At 30.8% G+C, this 22627-nt stretch overlaps 1 protein-coding gene across 1 annotated transcript; it reads right to left on the reverse strand.

Moving 5' to 3' along the window:
- Window positions 1-2946: 2946 nt before the first annotated feature.
- On the reverse strand, window positions 2947-18491 carry LOC124374749 (protein phosphatase 1B-like). The gene is given in 5 exon segments (XM_046832908.1): window positions 2947-3132; window positions 7036-7311; window positions 7314-7538; window positions 7540-7914; window positions 18354-18491. Coding segments are annotated over 4 exon segments (984 nt in total). The 5' UTR covers window positions 7852-7914; window positions 18354-18491; the 3' UTR covers window positions 2947-2961.
- Between the last annotated feature and the right edge of the window lie 4136 nt (window positions 18492-22627).

Consider the following 22627-nt stretch of genomic DNA (forward strand, 5'->3'; position numbering starts at 1 on the left):
CAATATAAATCTAAGCTTCAAATGAACCAATAATTTTACAATAACATATTTTGTGTGAAAGGGTTTTCTTTTGTTTGGATTTTTTTACTTTCCATTTTTTAACACCTAAAAGTGCTGACACACTGTGTTACTCAATATCAGCAAGTCGCTGAATAGTGCTAACATCGCGCTTACACGAGGTTAGATCGCTGTTTAGGATATAACATCGATAATTCATGATATATTTTCTCAATGTATTTTACAATATTAATAACTAGAAAAAAACAACACTATCAAATTATCCACATGCTGTCTTCTGTTATAAGTAATTGTTTGACCTTGCCAGATTTTGAGAGCTTTCCGGCAAGTAAACACAACACATGTTTTGTTTCTATGTTTATTTCTTAAAAATACATGGCGCAAGTTGTGTATATAAAAAAAATATATATATATATCAAATTAGTAATAAATTTGTCTTTATTTTGAATATTTTGGATTGTCATTTGAGTGTGTTTAGTAAAGTGCTGTGCTAAATATAAGAAAACTAAAAAAAAACAGTAGCAGTCGTGGGACTGCCGATAGAAGTGAAAACGGAACTATTAAGTTGAGAGTAATTAACAATACGTTATAGTAGCAGTACATCTGTAATTGTAAATGTGACGCGTTTTTAATTTTCCAATTTTAAAATCCACGAAAAAAATATTATCAAATAACTAGAAATCTATTTTACCACACTAGTAAGATAAATCTTATACCGTAATAATACTCATTTCATGATGAAATAGGTTAAATATTAAAAACATAATTAAAATGAATAATGCTAAATTTTTAAATACACAAATATTCCGTACAAATATTAAACATGTTTTAAAAATATATTCGTTGTTTTCATTATTCATTTATCTGTATATAAAATATTAATATGTTTCATACTCACTTTTGAACTTCCCACGTGGTCAATTTAACTTTACTTACGGATAAAGTATATACATTGCAATAACAATTAAACCCACAATATTTTTTAAAACTAATAAATAAATTAGTTAAATTAACTTGGTTCTTTCGTAAAGGTATTTTTATTGCACAATAAACTAATTTATTGAGTTAATAGCGGTATCAGTGAGCCAATGCGCCAACTACAGTTCCGGCAGAAACGTTCACTCATCACTTCATACGCTACTACAGGCTAAACTAAACTTCCAATAAAAAAAATGATAAATTACAAAAAAAATATTCATCTATTTTCACACAACTTCCTCGCTGACAAATTTTTTGTCTGACCAAAAAATAAAAAAAATCCTCGCTTACTACTTTTTTCTTGTCATTGTAAACGCTATGTAAAATGTAAACAATATTCAAAATTATTTCGAATTTTTTTTAATATTTTAAAAATGTAACCAATAGATTGCCAATATTAAGAGCTTTAATTTGACGCATCTTACAGAATTGTACGACATTGGCTTCACTTTTAAATCGCGACAGGAAGCCATAAAGGTCACTGATTTTCGCAGTCTGTTTTCATACTCCGCCGGGACAGTTTTAACACAGCGAGACTGACTTTTTCATGCAGGTTAGTAGTCCGCGGCCAAGTCTACGGTTAAAAAACACAGCGAGACTGACTTTTTCATGCAGGTTAGTATCATTAGCATGTCGGTGACGCGAACCGAGGATTTTACCCTCTACCAAAACGCTCAACGCGCCTAAAGAAGTTTTCACTTCAAAAAGTTTAAAACTTCAACATTAAAGGTAAGTAAGTGTGATTATTGTTTTCTTATTCTGTAGCTTTTACTGAAAAAATATGTATAGTATGTTACAAGTAGTAATTTTTATGTACTTATTATTTACTTTAACATTTTTTGCTTCCTGAAAAATGTATATAACTACAAGTGATTATAGTCAGAACTTTGAGGGTCAAAGGCATATTCATGTCTCTGCATTTATACTCTTGCTAGTCCTTTAACAAAACAGATTTAATATCTTAACCCTTCCCAGGCGGCAAACGGATCTATCCGTTACGCCTAATTTTGAGTGAAACGCGGTAAACGGATCGGATATATCCTTCAAAAGTATATTTTGTGGTTATTTTAATAAATTTTAGTTGCCGTGGAATCCGCTAGAGTTCAAAGGAGTGTTGAAATACTTGTTCCGAAAAGCAGATATTACAGTTTTGAACCTCATTGGCGCGTCGCAGTGGTGGGAGGGCGTGGCTTTGTCTCTCGTGGCGTGATTTAGCCTGTGTGCAGCGAACCATTACGCGGTAAACGGATATATCCCGGCACGGCATATTTTAGTGTTTAACGCGCTGTTTTGCCATATTTCCTTATTTACTGTTCGTGTTCCTGTTGTATTTAGCATTATATTATCTTTTTATTTTGTTATTAATTTATTTGTTGTGTCGTTATTGGCCTATACGGTTCTATGCAATGGAAAATCCTGACGATTTTTTTTTGTAAAATTTGTTAAAAAAAATATAGGGGTCTGATTATTTTGTGATACTGTATTATTCTTTATTCCTAATAGCCACCACTAACTAAAAATAAAATTAGAGTTGGTAAAATGTAAAAAATAATTTTAAAGTTAATTACGCGTTATGAGTCAAAATTGAAAGATAAATTCCGCGTGGGAAGGGTTAAATATGTTACACACAAACAAGTCCAAGTGTTAGCAACTGACATCATGCACTACAAGAGAATGATGACAATACGTTGACTATCAAACCCTTTAATAGCAGACTTTATTCAACATACCATCAGGAATCAAAGCAACTGTACTGCTTGAAAGTCAGGAGTATTAAACAGCCTCTTTCTGTACTTTTCCATTTTGTAAAGGTTTCTTATTCACTTGAAAGATTTACTTAAAAGCTCTGTTTATTTCTTTGAATCGGTGACTTAAGTTTTTTAATGGATAACTACCAGGTTTTCGTTTTTTTTACTATACTTATTTGAATAACTATCAGAGCTGTAAACTATGAGCTCAATGATTTTAGACTTGAAGTCTGAAATGGTTCATTCTCTGGAGTATAATGAAATACGTACCAGTTATCCTCCTCTCTATTGTGGCTTCAAGTTCATTCTCGCGTTGGATGGCCTCCGCAGAAGGCAAGGGAGCTGCAGGGAAGGTGACTAGCACAATACTCATGTTGTCTCTGCTTCCCTATAACATTGACGAAATTAAGGTTCACTATAGTGAACAAACAAAATATTTACACAAAATTGTCTTAATGAAGAGGAGAATGTCATTACATCTAATTTGCCTCACAGCTCAGAAAAGTCCCAGTTATTAGAACAGGTTCACAATAATGGAAAAGAGGTCAGTAAGCTATAATAGGCACTGCTCCAAAATTTTTGTTAGAGCACCTCGTTGAAATTGATGCAATTCATTTTCCCTTTTCCACAGTTATTTCTTTAGACATTAAGTGAAAACAAGATGCTCAACATGGAAACATTCATGGTTCGTATGTTTTACAAGTTTAAATTTTAATTTAATTCCTCCAAAATTGTCAAAGCATCAAAGACCCTAAAAGCCTTACAACTTTTCTAGGGGTAGAGAAAAAAAAATTGTTTTAAAGAATTGGTAGATTACTGACTAAAAAATGTAATGAGGTACATATGCATATGCATGTACACACATATATTTTGCTGCTTGAGTTAGTTATTTGTTTTCTTGTTGTTATATAAGTTTTTATTATTACATCTCTTAATAATTTATATACTATTATCATACTTAAGTTGATTGTATGTAAAGAATGATCCATATAGGCAACTAAACTAAATTACATATTATACTCAAATGTACTAGTATATAAAAATACTAAATTGACATTATTATAAAAGAATTAAATATTTAAATCATGGTTTTAGTTAAACAATAAGAGTATTTTGTTCATTATTTTATATTCTAAAAAAAAAAAAAACAGAAAATAAATTAAACTGTAATGAAAGAAATATTTTAGTTTTTATCCAAATAATATATTAGGATGATGTAGGATGATAAATATTTTAGGATGATGTCAGACACGTTGGAAGCTGAGAAGCTTAGAGATTCATCCCACAGATGCATAAATGTGACTCGAGAACAGGATTTCTTCTCAGAAATATTAAACAATTAGTTTAGGGGTATCCCAGGGTCTCTATCTCTATCTCTATCTCTATCTTGAGACCACCCAATGTAAATCTTGCTCGACCTAGTGTCTTCACTTACACATTCATAGAGAATATCGACATGTTCTTCCAACATAAAATTTAATATTTTTGTACAATTTGTATTAAGTACAAGCAAGAACAGCAGCCAACAAGTGTGCTATAATGTAAGGCCACATATACATTATATATACATTACAAGCACGCTTGGGCATACTCGTGGAAGCTTGCCTGTAGAAATAAAATTTGTAAGGAAGTGTTGAAAACAAACGGAGACTTCCCTAATATCCTATAAGGGTTATTATTTTATTAGTTATTATTAAAACGAGTAGTCTGTATTAGGATTAGGATTAAATTGTTTTGTAAATGGTGTGGAATTCCATCTTCTAATCTAATTTTAATTTCTAATTTCAAATTGAAATAGAGGAAACTGCATTGATCCTTTTTTTTAGATTTTACTCAGTTAAAAAAAAATAAAAATAAAAACCAACTTACTGTTTTAAATTGCAGCTGCACCAGACATTTCTGATATTTTTCATTCAGATCCAAATTATTTTGAAATAGTACATGAGTTAAGATATAGTACATGACTTAACAATTCATAAGACCGAACTGACAACTTATCAGTTATATAAAGTCACTCTGTATTTAGAAGTTATACTTATCTCAAGCAGCTTGTCATTTAAGTGACATGTCAAAGGCTAACCTCACATAAATAAATTGCACATCTTGAATCCCAATATGTTGTAAAATAATAAAAGCCATAAACTTTATATTTGATATAAGTTAATTAAAAATTATTTTAAAACAATACACTAAGTAGAACCCCCAAGATTGGCTGTTCAAGAGCATATGGAATTTCAGTTTAAAAGAAGGATAAAAAATATAACTGATGAGAACCTTTCTATTGAAAGACTCAGAAATGTTCTCCTTACAACAAGACTAATCATCTTGTTTTAACATTTCAATGTTTGTACACCATGCAGATCACTAAAAGTCACATTCGTTTTTTTCTGAACATTTAACAATAGCTATTTAAATTTTCTCTACCCTTTATGAATTTAATAAATTTACCAATTTCTCTACCCTCTATTTAACAATAACAATTGTAAAGTAAGTTAATTTTTAGAGAGGGAATTAGAACCTCAGTCCTTAAATGTATTAACTCTAAACTATTATATAATTACACAATATATGTAACAAGATTAGTCTTGAGTGAGCTATTGAGAAATTATTATTGAGATTTCATTTTACTGTAGTGTCACTTTAGATATTACACGAGTAATGATATCAGATATATACTTCTAAAACAAAGCCAAACTGTGGTCGGTGAACAAACAATACCTGACCTAAAACATTGAGAGCTTATTTGATGATGATCAATAATTTTATCTGTTCTTTGAGACACAAGCGAAGATATCTTTTTATTTACAGATCAGCCCAATACTATAAGTAGGCAGAATAAAATGACAGAGTTAAAACTAATTCAGCTATAATTTTATATCAAATTTAACAATAACATTTCTTTTTAAACATAAAACAACTAATTTTCTCCTTGATTTGGTGCCTGGAAATTTGTTAAAAACATAATGGCTCATGTATAATTTGAGGTAGTAATTAAGTACACTGTAGATTACTCTGTCTGGTGGTGATATTAACAGTAAAATATAATACAGCAGCCCAGGAAAATAGTCCGATGATGGTTGGTGAGTCTTAATTCCCTCGCTACTTCCCTCACCAATACAGCTGCCAATTCAAAATTTACGGAAAATTACTTATCCCGTGTTGAAGTAAGTTGCAATAAACAAATATCATCAACTATTACCGTAAACAAATAAACAAACATTTTATTTCACCCCTTTGTTTTGCAGACAACATGTAAATGAAGCGGTCAACATGTGACCATAGCAATCATAGCTGGAACAGCTGGCGGTCAGCAGCGATATGGCAACACCGCCTTAAATATCATCGGTCTATTGTCATGTGGATTACAATAGTGATTTGTCTAATGAATGCAGACAACTCATAGCCCACCAAAACAGGCAACATCATAATTCTAAACACTGTAGACAATTACCTAGAGGATTCTCTCCTTATAATTTGTAAAATAGGTCTTATGCACCAGTTTTGCTCATTAAAATTGAGTGGTTTGCAGACTATAAAATCCTCAAAATATAACACCAACATTGACTCTACATGTGAAATAAAAATAAACTATGATAGAGAAAGAAGAGTATGTTCCTAAATGAATACATTACATGTAAAAAGCCTTTACATCTATGAATAAAAGCCACCAGCAATACTGCAAAATCAAAATAAACATACTTTGTTGATTTGAAACACACACACACGACGATATGGCATAGCTATCTGGGGAGGAACATCTCACGGGAACCTACAAAGAATTCTGCAAGCGATGAAGATCCTAAATTGCCTGGGACCAAGAGACACCTGCAAAGGATCTTTAACAGACCTTAGAATTATGACTGTGATATCCCTCTATATCCAGGAAGTTATATTACATGTTGATGGGAAAAAACTTACCTCGAGCAGCCGACCTCCACAACTACAGCACCAGACTACCATCTACCGGCACACCATCTCACACTGTACCAAAAGAAACCGTCATATGCAGGCCAGAAGCTGTTTAACCTACTACCGGCAGAAATGAAGATTCTCACAGGAAGAAACTAAAGAAATCGCTGACTGAATGGCTGACTTCAAGATCCTTCTACACAATGGAAGAATACTTGCACTGGGAAGATGTAAAAAAAAGAAACCTTGCATTTTAACTTTATAAACTATATGTACTCGTGTGCATACATTATTATTGTAAATATTACAAACATGAAATTATTGTAAATTGACACTATACATTTCTCAAAGATATTGTAATAAAGAGTTTCTGATTTCTTACCTTAAAGAGGCATGTATCAATGACTTGATTTGTAATTGCTTCGAGATCATCAGTGATTGCGAGTCTTGATCGGACGAAATCGCAAAGATCCTCGTTGGTCATTACATCCCAGACTCCGTCGCAAGCCAAGACAAGGAATTCATCATTTTCTTCATCCCTATCCTTGACGAAAACCTCGGGCTCGGGTGAAACTAGCTGCTCGCAGGGTCCGCGGCCTTCAACATTCTTGTACTCATAATCTCCCAGTGCCCGTGACACTGCCAGTGAGCCGTTCACACCCGCTGTATCATTACTGTGCCACCAGCGCGTTGTATGCGCTCCTTCTCACTCGGCAGGATCGGCTTGTGGTCTCGGGTGCTGAAGGCAGGCCGACCACTGCGGCATAACACTGCTCGCGAGTCGCCGCAATTGGCGACGAACACCTGCCGTGGCGAGATGAGCGCACACACGGCTGTCGACCCCGACTTGTCCTCTCCACTCGCCAACTCCGGCAACTCCCTCATCCGGGTCGTCCAGGCTCAGAAATCCCGAGCGGATACCTTTAATGACGTCCGACTGGCGGAACTCCTCTGTCCCCATGATACACTCCAGAAGATGCTCCGCGCAATGGGCTGACACGCGGGCACCCGCATGCCCGTCGAACACGGCGAAGAATGACCAGTCCTGTAGGTCTTGGCTCAGCCCTGTGATAGCGCAGTGAGCATCCTCCATCTCCACCCGCCACCCTTGCATGCTGGCCACACCGTAGCGTAGCCCATTCCCACAACCGTGCTCATTGTGCTTGTCTGTTTTCGGCTTGTCCAAGAACGCTCCCATTATTTTTTAGATGTTTCATTTACTTTTTTTCGAGATAACATTTTTTCTTCTCTGTCTGGCAATCTGAAATAAAGTAAATTGATTAGAGTATCTTCTCTATTAACCCTAAATTATAGTTATTAGTATTCAAGCCATGTACAAGAAATACAGTATAAAAATTTAAATAAACAAGTTAAGACATTTGCTACTATCATTATAGTTATATATACATGAAAATCAAGAGCTGGAATCTACAGTGTTAGTTTTAGATGAAAAACAAAATTAAACAGAGAACAATGTTAACATAATAATATTTCCAAAGAGTTATATTAACATTCGTAAACACATAACCTGATTTAACATTAAGTTTTAATGTTTACATTTTAAAGGAAAACTACAAAAATTTATTAATAACATGATTAACTAACTAGCTACAGGTAATTGTGGAAAACTACGAAATTGCAAGGAGCCAATGCAATATGACATCTAAAACAAAGGACAAAATTATAATGTCTACATGGCTTGGAGAACAACCTAATCATCATAATAATGCAACAGTTTAAAAACCACATTGTCCAGTCAAGCCAAATCACATCAAGCCATTTAATAATAAGTCATATTTTAATAATTTAGAGATTCAGGTTAATCGTTGCAGAGATACCTCATTGTCATGAATAATCAAAAGTTTACTCTTACCTGTACCAAAATCAAAATTAACCTTTCAAAAGTAAAAACTAGCAAAATTATTCAGACAACATATTGTTCAAAAGCTTATCTTGTGTGCTTTTTCAAACATAAAAAATTGCCACTCGCAAATTTTAAATATAAAAGTACCACAGAAAAAAACTCAACAATTTCTAAGAACTCTGCCATTTGGACAAGACCTAAGATATTTTCAAAATATTTATACCAAATTGCTCAGAATTCAAAGACCTTTAAAATGGTGTAGCATATGACCTATCTTGCTATTTTGAAATTTTTGAGATACGAATTAGTTTGTGACCCTCATTTTCTGACACACCTTTATTTTAAACGTAACAAAAATTATTTCGCTGTATCAGATTTATTAGTGTTTCAGTTTACTGCATCTCTATTTGTAAAACGGTTCAACCACAAGAGATTGTGGCAGAGTGGCCTGAACACCCTGTATTCTTGAAAGTTTTGTACCAAACGGACAAAAACCTTATTTACATATTGTTACATATGTTATGTTTTACATATTGTAATATATTTTTTACCAAATAAGTGAAAAAATAAGAAAAGAACATAGCAAAGAGTTTACAGAGTAAATTTTGAATGCACTATAACAATTTTAAATTAATTAATAAAGAAATTAAATCAATAAAAACACAATTTGATGACACGAAAAAAGTCCTAACATTTAAAAACTTTTCATTTACTTATTACATAACTTTTACAAATTATTACACTGAATTATTATACTAATAGTTGTTAGATATTTCACTTATCTCAACTCTCATTAAAAGCCTTTTACAATAAAAACAACACAATCTAAATATTATCATCACAACACCAACACGATTACAAAACAACGATCGCACGTACTCTAAACTGCCGGGGTAGAATGGAATAAAATAAACAGCAGTCAGAAAGAATCGGAATTTTAAAAATCAGTGGGTTATAGTTCTTGAAACCTAATCCAGATTGCCGTAAACTATAGTTCTTCTATTACTATTTTATATAAATATCAAAACATCTGTTTTATGTAGGTAATACAGTATTTGACTTCTATAAAATGAAAATGTTACAGTACTGAAATTCGTTTTTAAAAACATATTAATCTATAAAATATTTGTATGCTTGATTCTTATAATGGACAGATTAGGATAGCTTTTAGATACTCTTTCCAACAGTACCAACCAAACCCGCTTATGAACAATACTTTCTAAAAAACTAGTTCAACAACTATCAAGTTACATAATGGCTGCCATGATTGCAGCATCTCACAAAACATTAAACATTACTGAAGAATCTTGAAGCATTGGAAAAAATGTAATTTAATATCACTAGTAAATGAATTTACACATTTTCCAATATTAATTAATTGTAAAATTAATATTGGAAAATGTGTATTTATTTCTTATATGTATTAAATTGAACAATACTTTTTATATTTAGCACATTTTTAAATTTACACAGAATAAATAATTTAGTTTAGATGATACCCAACATATCGGCATGCATATTTCAAGGTTTTTACTTAGTTTTAATATGTTAAATTGCATATACAAGTAAAGTGATGGCAAGTCAGTAACATCCGATCTTGCCACTTGGGAGGATTAACAATCACATAAACCAATATAAAACTGTTGTGCAATTTTTAAGTATAGTCCCCATAATAATTCATTGATAGCTGTAATATACAATATTATAAACCTCCCAAATATCCATCCTGTACATGACAGAAAACAGAATAATCTCTTTATTTGTATTTTTTTAGAACAGTCACAACATCAATTTAACCTAAAAAGTTTTTACAATTATACTCTCTTACAGTTCAAGGTGTTAACAGTTTATATTAACCACTTCGTTAATTAGGTTTGATCTTCAAAATCTTGCCTGGACAATATCTGTGGATTGTCAGCCAATGTATTTCAGCATTTAAATAATAACATATCAAATTAAAGGGGATCACTGGCTGTTATTGTAAATACAAGCTACTTTTATATCATGTTTTACTTTTACAGACAGGCCCTAACTGTAATTTTTTAAGACTGGGCTGAATTTTACTTTGCTTAGTTTATTGTTCAACAATTTAAACAAGCATTAATTACCACAAGTTATCAGAGCTTGTCTTAAGGGGAGACTAAAAAAAAATGAATTAAAAATTTGTTTTATTTGAACAGGTTAGTTTCTTGTAAACAATTTAACACATAATGAATGTGCGTATAAGCACTAAAAATATATTTTAAATATTTTACAGTGACGTGTTTTGAAGTATTTGTGACTTTGCTGACTATCCTTTCATACACTTAGTATGGTGTACATATTAAAAGGCAAAGAACAATGGAACTGAAGGCCAGTACAGACATAAGCCAACACCAAAGCCAATCGTGGAAGCTATAAAACCAATCTACAAAGATTTATCCAATAGAGACTTGTTATCAAGTGTTAGCATGCCAGAACGTAAAAGCCAATGAATCATTCAATAATGTTGTGTGAACACGAACAGCTAAAACTTAATTTTATGGAAACAGAAATGTTTACAAATGAGTGTATGGAATGCAGTAGTCACTGACAATGATACCATTGTCTCCAGACTGCAGGTACTGAAAGAGTGCGGAGTAAGTGAGATTGGCAAACACACTGAAGAAACAATGATAGGACTCGACAAATTACATGTACGCAATTGCATTAAAATACTTCAACTTAAACAGATGCAAGATGTACACACCAAGCAGGAAATTGACAACCACTAGATTTAAATAAAAGTCATAACCAGTTTCTAAAGATCTTCATGATATCCATATTAAAAATGTATAATAAATTAGAGGATTGTAATCAGATAAGTAACATACTTGAATTTTCTCATTGTATTATCCATTGCGATGCACAGGATGTGTGGAGATGTAAATTACCATGCATTAAAATCTTCTTCAGTTTTTTCACCAAGACTAAACTTATTTAGTTTACTCTTTTTTATTGCTTTAAATATACATTACCTACAGCACTTTTTGAACGTGTGGCGGATGGAACTAATTTGGGTAATTTTCTAATTAATTAAAATATCCTTCGAGATAGTACCTAAATTCAATCTCAGATTATTACAAACCCTTGTAAAGATTAAATTTAACTTTATTCTTAACTTAATAGTAGATACAGACAAGAGGATTACTATGCAACTTCTTTCAATATTGTTGAATTATTATTTTTAGTGTATTTTATCTTTACAACACCTGTAATTGTCTCTTGATGTTATAAAAGCCTTAACATTAATATGTTTCAACAGTAAAAAAAATTGAAGTTGATATATATTTTTATATATATTTTATATGAAGTTTATATATATTCGAACCCGGATCTCTCACTTGCCGGGTGAATGTGCTACCATTACACCACAGAGCGCTTACTTTTTCCGATTCAATTATTTTGTATTTGGCCGTATCTGTCACATATGCGTTTAAATAAGCAAACTAACATATGATCTGAAGACCAAATAACTGTCAAATGACTTTTATTTACGTTAAACTTTATAAATGGCAATAGCCTTATTTAATTTCAATAAACATTGAATCGCAAAAAGTACTTGCTCCGCCGGGAGTCGAACCCGGATCTCTCACTTGCCGGGTGAATGTGCTACCATTACACCACAGAGCGCTTACTTTTTCCGATTCAATTATTTTGTATTTGGCTGTATCTGTCACATATGCGTTTAAATAAGCAAACTAACATATGATCTGAAGACCAAATAACTGTCAAATGACTTTTATTTACGTTAAACTTTATAAATGGCAATAGCCTTATTTAATTTCAATAAACATTGAATCGCAAAAAGTACTTGCTCCGCCGGGAGTCGAACCCGGATCTCTCACTTGCATATATATATATCATATATATAATACTTGCATATATATATATATCAATAACTGTACAGTTATTGCAGAGAATTACTATAATTTGCATACTAGAAAAACTAAACTTAAAACTTTACTAAAATGTTCTATAAATTATAACTTACAGTAATTCTCTTGTCTTAAAATTAGACTTATCTTAAATCTGTTGACTCTTTTCTTAAAAATACACTAGAAGTATTGTAAAGTTGTTTTGATAGGGACAATGTGCTTCACATTCTATTTTACAAATTTGTATTAAAAACAAGAATTAAAACCTAGTAGTTGACATGACATGGATAGGATAAAAGGATATTTGTGTGTTAAAATATTAAATAATTATTGACTATATGTTTTTATTAATGAACACCTTAACACAACAATATAACTTCAATTAGCTAACTTGTAGTATTTACATTCTGTCATCTTTTACCTACTTTTGATTTTAACTTCATGTTTATCAACACCTTTATAACAGTAAAACACCATACTCTTTACCTTATTGGTTTAATTTTTAGTTTGTTTTAATATTGGTTGTTGCACGCTTAATTTTTTGCTGATTTAGCTACCAATTCATGTTCTTGTAAACATTCAGTGGTGTCTTCTATGTTTAATTATATTTCAAAAAATGAAACTGTGATTTGTAATTTTTCTTTTTAATGTAAAGACTATTTCACCAAAATAGGGACAAGAATCTTAAAAATTAAACTCAATAAATATATCACTAGGATAAATTTTTCTGTTTTATAATATTCTATGTAATTATAAATTATAACTTCATAGTATTTTTTATTTAATGAGCGGGAATTATTCTGAAAACTTGGGTTATTTAAACAGTCTTTTCCACTTTTTGAATAACAATGTATAATTTAACAATACATTTTGTGCTTTAAAAGTTTCCAGGAATGCTTTAATGTTTTTTATCTTCCTATCCTTTATCTTCTTGGCCACTAATCTTGAGATAAAATGTTCTTATAAGGTAAGTTGCAAGTTATATAAAGCATAAAATACGTTTGGTTGATTTTTTGTCCCACATGTAACAGAAAACATGGTTTCATCTTTAGATTCAAACAAAAATTTAAAAGGAAATGGTTTGTAAACTAAATCTAAAGAACACATATTTAAAGACATATGGAGTTTAAATGTTTAGAAAGCTTAAAAAATTGTTATATTTTTTAATTTTGTCCTGTATGTAAACTGTGGGTCAAATACAAAATAATGCAAATAAAATCGTCTTGTTGATAAAGAAGTTGGTTTTAAGTAATAGTTTCAATTATAATGGAAACGCTTTAAACTAACTTTATGCTATAAAAGCAGAAAACTTTAAACTTATTCCTCCCATGAAATTGAAAGTTGGTCGTAAATTAGAAATAAGAAACAATTTTTGTGGGGAAAAAAGAATAGGATATTTTTTTCAGTAGCTAAGTTGTTCACAAATTGGAAGGAAACTGCTTATATTTTTGCTTATTCCAATCACAACTATTTATTATCTGAGGTTAATTTACATCATTAAGTTATTTTATTTTTGTTTTCTGGAATCTTTTGGATTCATTATTCATTGGTGAAAGATTTAAGTAGGCTATACACACAATTTTCTCAGTCACTTTTGTATTAACCAGTTTTTCTTACAAGCTCCAATACATTTCCTCTTTTGTATTTGAGAAGGGGAGGTTTTTCAGAACTACACTTTACATGCTTAATTACTAATTTGCCTAACATAATTAATTTGAAATACACACAATTTAAGCTTAACTTACACTTGCCTTTTTATTTTATTTTGAGAAATGTACTCATTCTGCATTAAAATTGATTAGAGATTTAAATATTGAATCGGTTAAGCTTACCATATTATTACTTGTTAAAACTTCAAATCCGAATTTTAACAAAGAACTTTGTTTAGTAAGTTAAGAGTTCTCAATTACAGTATATATAATATAATTTTACAAATTGAATAAGTATATAATTTGTTTCAGATCAGTGAGATGTGATTGGAAATACCCAGTCTTTCAATGGAAAGAATTAATAAATACAGAGAAAAGTCTAAGTCTGCAAATTTACAGGGTTACCTTAAACAAGAGAGGAAAATTAATAACAGAAATATGAAAAAAAAAGGAGACCTTGAATGGATATTAAAAAGAAGGACATAAAAGTTATGTATGCCTTAAATGAGAAGAATTTCACTAATGCCCCCAATGCAACTCAACATACACATGGTTTGTGAGTCACATTTGCTGTGATGATTCTGCCTAGAGTGGTTTCTCAGAAGGCAGCCTGTGTCATGTTGTTAGAATGCATAAAAAGACTAACAGAATTATGGCAGGTTTAGGCCAAGACACAGCCGCATGGATGTATGAAAAAAAAATCAGGCATACTGACAGTTCCTTCCATCTTAATCCTGTAAATTGTCCTATTCAGAGTGACTAAAGATCCTTCAAATCAAAGTAATATACATAAACACATCAATTAACACATTGCGTGCGGTGCAATGTACCGCAATGTATCGGTATGGTTTCAGCACACAATGTGTTAAGCACGAACTGTATACTGCCAGTCCAAAGAACAGCCATGTTTGAAAGAAAACCATTATACGCACAAGTAAAGATGCTTAACAACCTACCACATGAATTGAAATCGAGATACCTATGACCATGAAGAAGGTGCTGAGAAGTGCAAGATAAAGTGCAAAACAATGTTTTTACACCATACATAGGATCTTTAGTTAGAGTAACAATGAAGAACAATAAAACTTAACAACTTCATATAACCATGTGACTAGTGATCTTGAAACGAATTCGGGAGCGCACTATGTGCCACCCGCAGTAATCCCGATAGCTGTGAGGGAAGCGCTATGACACTAAACAGTTTTCACAATAATGTTTTGTGATGAATAACCTCTTGCCTGAATACGTATGCGATCTAGCGGAATAGATAAGAAACACTCTAGTAGTTTATATCGTTCACTGGATCGCAGTTCTTCTTCTTCGATGGAGCGGCCTATTGCTATATCTTAAAGCCTCAAGGGCCTTTTGCGCACCCTGGAAGCAGACCATGTTGTCTACCAGTATATGACTTCAGCAGTACCACAAACCACCGAAAACAACTTATTTACTATTTTGTTTATTTCTTTTTAGACCCAATTTACTGCCATATTCAATCAGCAGTTCAAAGTATCAGCTGATTCTATTTCTGTTTGTGTACAATTCTGGATATTTGTTGTAACCTCACTTTTACGTTACCAGTTGACCTGAATGTTTGTAAACGTTTTGTTGTGTTTACCGTGAGTAAATATGAGTGTATATTTGCATAATTACTGATTGTGTATAATGCATGACAGTAGTTAGTGCAAGTGTTTGCGTTGTTATTGAGTTTGTAAAATAGCATGAGAAAGACTTTCAGACGAATTTTTGGCTGAGATATTTATGAACAAGAAAAGTGATTTCGACAGTGATGAAAATAGCTTGATAGATAACGAATGGGACTATCACGTCAAGAACTCAGACACAACACAATACAATACACAGAACTCATTCCCGTTAGGCCTAGCCCATCTCTAAATACATCTCCCATAACTGAGCCCTAAATTTCTATTCCAACTACCGATTAAACCTTACCAGAACCTAGCCCTTCTTGTTCAAACCCTAATGAGCTTATCATTGTGACCCCTTCTACTATTGTTCCTAGGCCTAACATTGTTTTATCTCATATATTTGCTCTTCCTCTAACTACAGACTAGCGTAGGCGTCTTCAGCTTCATCCTCCTGCAAATGTTACGCCAACTGAGCCTCATGTAAGTAATTTATTGTATGGACCTCAAAATTTATTTGAACGGAAAGCAGAAAGAAATTTTCCAAATAAAACATTTGTATTTTACAACAGAAAATCAAGTATAAATCTTGAAAATCTGGAGTTTATTAATAAATCCACTGAAAGTGACTATTTCAAGGTCCTCTTTGATAACCATCTTGTGAGACACATTGTTTACGAAACTAACTATTACTGTCAACAGGTAAGATCCGTAACTATGTTCGGCCACATTCTAAAATAAATAAACTTATATTATTAGTAATATATTATTAAATGGGTCAATGCCTCTGAAGCAGAAATCTACACATTTTGGGCTGTTGTTTTACTCATGGGAGATTAAAAAAGAGGTTAAAAAAAGACTACTGGACTACTGACCCTTTCATAGCAACTCCTTTTTTTAGAGAAATAATTTTCACAAGTTGACAGATTTTTGATGCTACCGAGATATAAATGGGTATTATAAATATTGAATTTGAATAGGGAATTTGATATGAAAACTGATTGAAGAATTTGCTCCAGAGAGGCCAGCAACCACAGATAATCGCAGATCCAAGGACCTAGCTCCCCTGTGAATCATTACCCGGTATTTTCCCACCACCGTACCCGCTACAGAAAAGGACAAGCCAAGGAGAGCGTGCAGGTGGACCAGCGTAGGCGAGCACTGTCTCTTAACTGTTTTGAAGGATAAACGTATTTCACAACTTGTAACACAAACAACACATGTTCATCACCACTTTATTTGCATCCATTACTCAAATACCACATTGCCAATGAGTTTACTTTGTTTTAATTAATTTTGAACAATATTATTATTTATTTAATACAACAAAAAGAGCTGGCATTAATTAATTGTAAATAACTATAGGCTAATTTCATTAAAACCTAAATTAAAATTTTGAAACTTAATCCAAAAACATATACACTAAATGTTCTTGATTTCGTACTGAATAGTAAAATATACAATAGTGTATGTACTTTACTTCAATAAAACACATTCTACATAGGTTTGAATAAGGGTGTGCACAACTAACACAATAGTGCCTGCCATTATAGGAATTTTAACTGCCAGATCCAGGTTTAAAAAACAGTTATTTGATATTTTCACCCCCTAAAAAACCATATATATTTTTGTTCAGGAGGATTATCAAAATCCGTTAAAAACATTTAAATTTTGATTGGATACTCTGGTCGTTAACCTTATTGATACTGAATGCTTTTAAATATTTATAATCAATAACTATGTTTCATTATTTGATTGACGTGGCAGCCGCTTATTAAACTACAGCCGTAATATTTACTGTAAATACAATTGAAGTATCAATAAGTAAAATTGATTGTTACATAATATAGATATTTATTATCCAAATTGTTTCACTGCCCTCTCATGGAAATGCCTAGTCAAAACAAAGAGTAGGCTATCAACTCACCTGAAAGCTGACCACACTACATGAGCATCAACCACAATAACTTCCTTATTTCAAATGTTTCCTCACCCTTACATTAATTTATAAATCTATAACATTTGAATAATGTAGATCTAGCCTAGTTTAGTTTATATACCTAACTTTCTTAATGCTGTCAACTCCTATTGGCCTAGTTGGAATAAAGAATTGTATCCTTTACTAATAAGTAAAAAAACTTAAATTTCATACAGATTCCTCTAGTAAGAAGTAAACACTGCAAAAGTAGGCTATAAACAGACTTATGAAATGTACTAGGCCTAATTGTAAGTACCCAATTAATTTACACATCAATAATATAATTCAATGACAGGATACTCTGGCAGATAATTTTATACTATAAACTACATTTTTATTATTAGCCTAATTATACTTTGAAAGCATATTAACATTTAAACACTTTCAAATTTAATAAAAATGTTTGGGCTTCAAACAATGTCAGAGGGCTCTGTGTTTAAGATATTGACAATCAAACCTACTAATATTATACTGTGACAAATTGGTATACATTTTTCACAGTGCTTTAAGTTACCTGACATTTTGGAGAAATGTGTCATGTATAACTCTGGTGACCTCCAGCAGACAAAAAAAGAAAAATGGGGTTAAGGATCTCAATGTATAAGAGATCTGTTGAAACCTACAAAATATTGTGAAATAACAGATTTTAAATTGACTACTATGAACATACCTCTTTTAAATGTGTCACTAATAAATGACTGGCTTTCCCATTTTAACTATTGAACTAGAACACTTAAAATAAACATACAATTCTAAAGCAAAAGTAATTACATTTACAAAAAACAGAGTCTAGATCTATGAATGAGAATGGCGGATGGATCGTGTGAGACAGTGCGCATGCTTCGACATCTAAATTTAGAACATTTTCGATGATGTCATTATTATTATTTTGGACTATATCAGCTGTTATTTTTAAATTGAAATATAATAAAAATGCTATACTGCTTTTCCAGTACTTACAGGCTTAGATCTTACTATTTAGAATTCATTAATACTATATACTATGCTGAATCGTACAAGGATTTATTTTTATCACGGCACAAGTTGATTTTTAGTTTTTAGAAGGCTGACATTTGGCTAGGAGAAAACATAAGATATGAACTTAAATATATTATATTAGTAATAATAATGTTGCATATTTCAGTTACTTGGGGTCGAAAATATAATACATGTTAAGTACTGTACCTCTAAAATTACTTTTAAATTAAAAAGGATATATATTATTGTAATATAAAAACATTGACAGATATCCCCATTTTACTCGTGCGGATAGTTTTAAAACATAATAAATTATTTTTATCAGAGGACAGAGCCATTAAAAATTACAGTAACATTGATTAACCTTTAAAATAAATGTGTGAGTGTGAATTTCTTTTGAGGAATTCACAGATTTTCTTTTTAAAAGTAGACTATGTACATTCCAAATGCGTTTTTGCTAGTAATTCAAAACAGAATTTTCAGTGAGTCAATCAAACAAAATTCCATAAAGAGAAAATCTTAACATAATTCACAAATTGAAATTGTTTTGTTCGGAAAAGTAATATCAATAAATTATATTATTTGTCTTGAGCAGGCCAGTTTTCATAGTCACAAACAGAATTTTAGCATTACACGGTAAATTGTCAAACTGGTAGTAAATATTCTAATCGTATATTATTTTATTGTAAATTAGTAACATATGAAAAAATTGGCGAAGAGTTTTAGAACATTTTGGCATTTGCTGTTATCGAAAATGAAATAAAAACTTGAAATAACAAGATAAAAATGAAACCGTAATTAAACAAATATACGGAAATGTAACAAGATAAAATCTTAGAGTTTTAACTATATATATTAACAGAGAAAGAATTAAATTAGCATATTGGTATTAAATTGTTTTAATTAGTAACTAATTGTGATGTTACATATTGATAATTTAAATACATTTGTACTAAAAGTCCATAATATTTTAAGTAGATTAATTGGAAAAAACATATATTTGAATTAAAATGTTACTACCTAAATAGTAAAAATAATATAATACAAAACTAAATATAATTTATCTTTCGTTAACGCCAAAGGTTACTTTAACTTAAAATTTTAATCAATGTGCCAGTTCCACAATTTCAAGTAAATTGTGTTCGAATCTACAAGTACGTTGCAAATGTTACATAATAACTCATTACACAATTTTGTTAAGTATTAATTCATTAATTACAATCTGTATTTACTACTGATTTACTTCTAATTGGATATGTTTTCATTGATCTACTGATAGTAAACAATTTGGGCATTTTTGCTATTTTGCAAGTTTTACAGCGTACCTGAAGATTTTTTTTAGATTCGTGTGTTTACTAAACACTAGCCTTGAGTGGTATTGAAAACGTGTTTTGTAATTGGCGAAGACTGGAGAATTTTGTATACAATTCTTATGGTATTGTTCTCTACAAGTCAGAAATCCATTTTCCAATAAATCTAACTTCGTAATTTTTTTGGGTTTTATGAACATAAGGGCGTCTAGTCAAGATATTTTATCTTGAAAAAGGTATTTCCTAGTTTTTGAAGTGAAAAACTTCTTTAGGCGCGTTGAGCGTTTTGGTAGAGGGTAAAATCCTCGGTTCGCGTCACCGACATGCTAATGATACTAACCTGCATGAAAAAGTCAGTCTCGCTGTGTTTTTTTAACCGTAGACTTGGCCGCGGACTACTAACCTGCATGAAAAAAGTCAGTCTCGCTGTGTTAAAACTGTCCCGGCGGAGTATGAAAACAGACTGCGAAAATCAGTGACCTTTACGGCTTCCTCTCGCGATTTAAAAGTGAAGCCAATGTCGTACAATTCTGTAAGATGCGTCAAATTAAAGCTCTTAATATTGGCAATCTATTGGTTACATTTTGAAATATTAAAAAAAATTTCGAAATAATTTTGATTATAGTTTACATTTTACATAGCGTTTACAATGACAAGAAAAAAGTAGTAAGCGAGGATTTTTTTAATTTTTTGGTCAGACAAAATTTGTCAGCGAGAAAGTTGTGTGAAAATAGATGAATATTTTTTTTGTAATTTATCATTTTTTTATTGGAAGTTTAGTTTAGCCTGTAGTAGCGTATGAAGTGATGAGTGAACGTTTCTGCCGGAACTGTAGTAGTTGGCGCATTGGCTCACTGATACCGTATTAACTCAATAAATTAGTTTATTGTGCAATAAAAATACCTTTACGAAAGAACCAAGTTAATTTAACTAATTTATTAGTTTTAAAAATATTGTGGGTTTTAATTGTTATTGCAATTATATACTTTATCCGTAGCAATAACTGTATTATTTACAACGGTGTTCAACTCAATGTTGTTCACTCGGTGTTTACTCACTTGTATTCTATGTTTAACTAACTATTAATATTGAGCAATTACAACATATTTTTATACAGATAAATGAATAATGAAAACAACGAATATATTTTTTAAACATTTTTAATATTTGTACGAATATTTGTATTTAAAATTTAGCATTATTCATTTTAATTATGTTTTTAATATTTAACCTCTTCATCATGAAATGAGTATTATTACGGTATAAGATTTATCTTACTAGCGTGGTAAAATAGATTTCTAGTTATTTGATAATATTTTTTCGTGGATTTTAAAATTGGAAAATTAAAAAACGCGTCACATTTACAATTACAGATGTACTGCTACTATAACGTATTGTTAATTACTCTCAACTTAATAGTTCCGTTTTCACTTCTATCGGCAGTCCCACGACTGCTACTGTTTTTTTTTTTTTCAAATAATTTGAAAGTTCGCATTATTAGAATACAATAAATTATTATTTGATCCTAACTAATCCTTTGTTATTAAAATTTTGCCATTTGCAGGATAACAGCTGTTAACATGTACATAATCAATTATATGAGCTGAGCTGCAGCAATATATATATATATATATATATATATATATATATATATATATATATATATATATATATATATATATATATATATATAGTATAATAGATATAAATACTAATCACTGTATTGAATAGAAGAAAACAAAAGAACGATTTTTACTTCTATATTTCGGAGGATTTAATACCCCCGTCTTCAGGAAGTTTTAAATAAAAATTAATACAAAACTATAACACGTAAACAAGAATAATTAAGAAAACGTAAATGTAAACACAGTGCATAACATTTGACAAAGTCCAGCTGACGTGAAATTTTTTCTAATTCAATCTTGTTGGAAACAGTTGATTTTTATGAAATATATATATATATATATATGTTATATATGTTCAATTGATATGGTACATAAATTTGTTAAAATTTCTAGACTGTTGGCTGAAAATATATTTATTACGTTAAATAGTGTTTTTATTTTAAGATTCAATTATACAGTATATATATATATATTATTAATTACTGTCCCTCTGTAAATATATATTTCCAGAGGGACAGTAATTAATAATTAATATATTCGCGGTATTTTGTACTAATGATATAAATTAAGCTTACAACTTGTATAATAAATAAGGACAAATCAAAACACTTTTATACTGTAAATTTTGTATGGATTTTTTTATATATCTGCAGTTCAATTACGTACATTAAAAAATTACAAAATGTTGATGTCATAATTATATACTACGACATTAATATTATTACTTATTTTCAAGTTTCTCAAATGGCACTACCAAAAGAAAAAAAATATTTGACATTCTTTTAAGTTCAGAAATTTCCATTAGTTGTTTTAAAACGAAACACAGACACAACTTTGTATTAAAAAAGCACACTAAACTCTGCATGGAAACTTTATAACAAACTACTACTTGATCAAAAAGAATTAATATTATTACTAAACTGAATTTAGATTAACTGTTCAAAATTTTTGGCTGCAAATGTATTGATTATGTAAAATGAAATTTATAAACTTTTTGATGTTCAATTGATATGGTACATTAATTTGTTAAA

This window comes from Homalodisca vitripennis, unplaced genomic scaffold, assembly GCF_021130785.1.
Source record: "Homalodisca vitripennis isolate AUS2020 unplaced genomic scaffold, UT_GWSS_2.1 ScUCBcl_9879;HRSCAF=18518, whole genome shotgun sequence".
In the NCBI taxonomy this organism is placed as follows: domain Eukaryota; kingdom Metazoa; phylum Arthropoda; class Insecta; order Hemiptera; family Cicadellidae; genus Homalodisca; species Homalodisca vitripennis.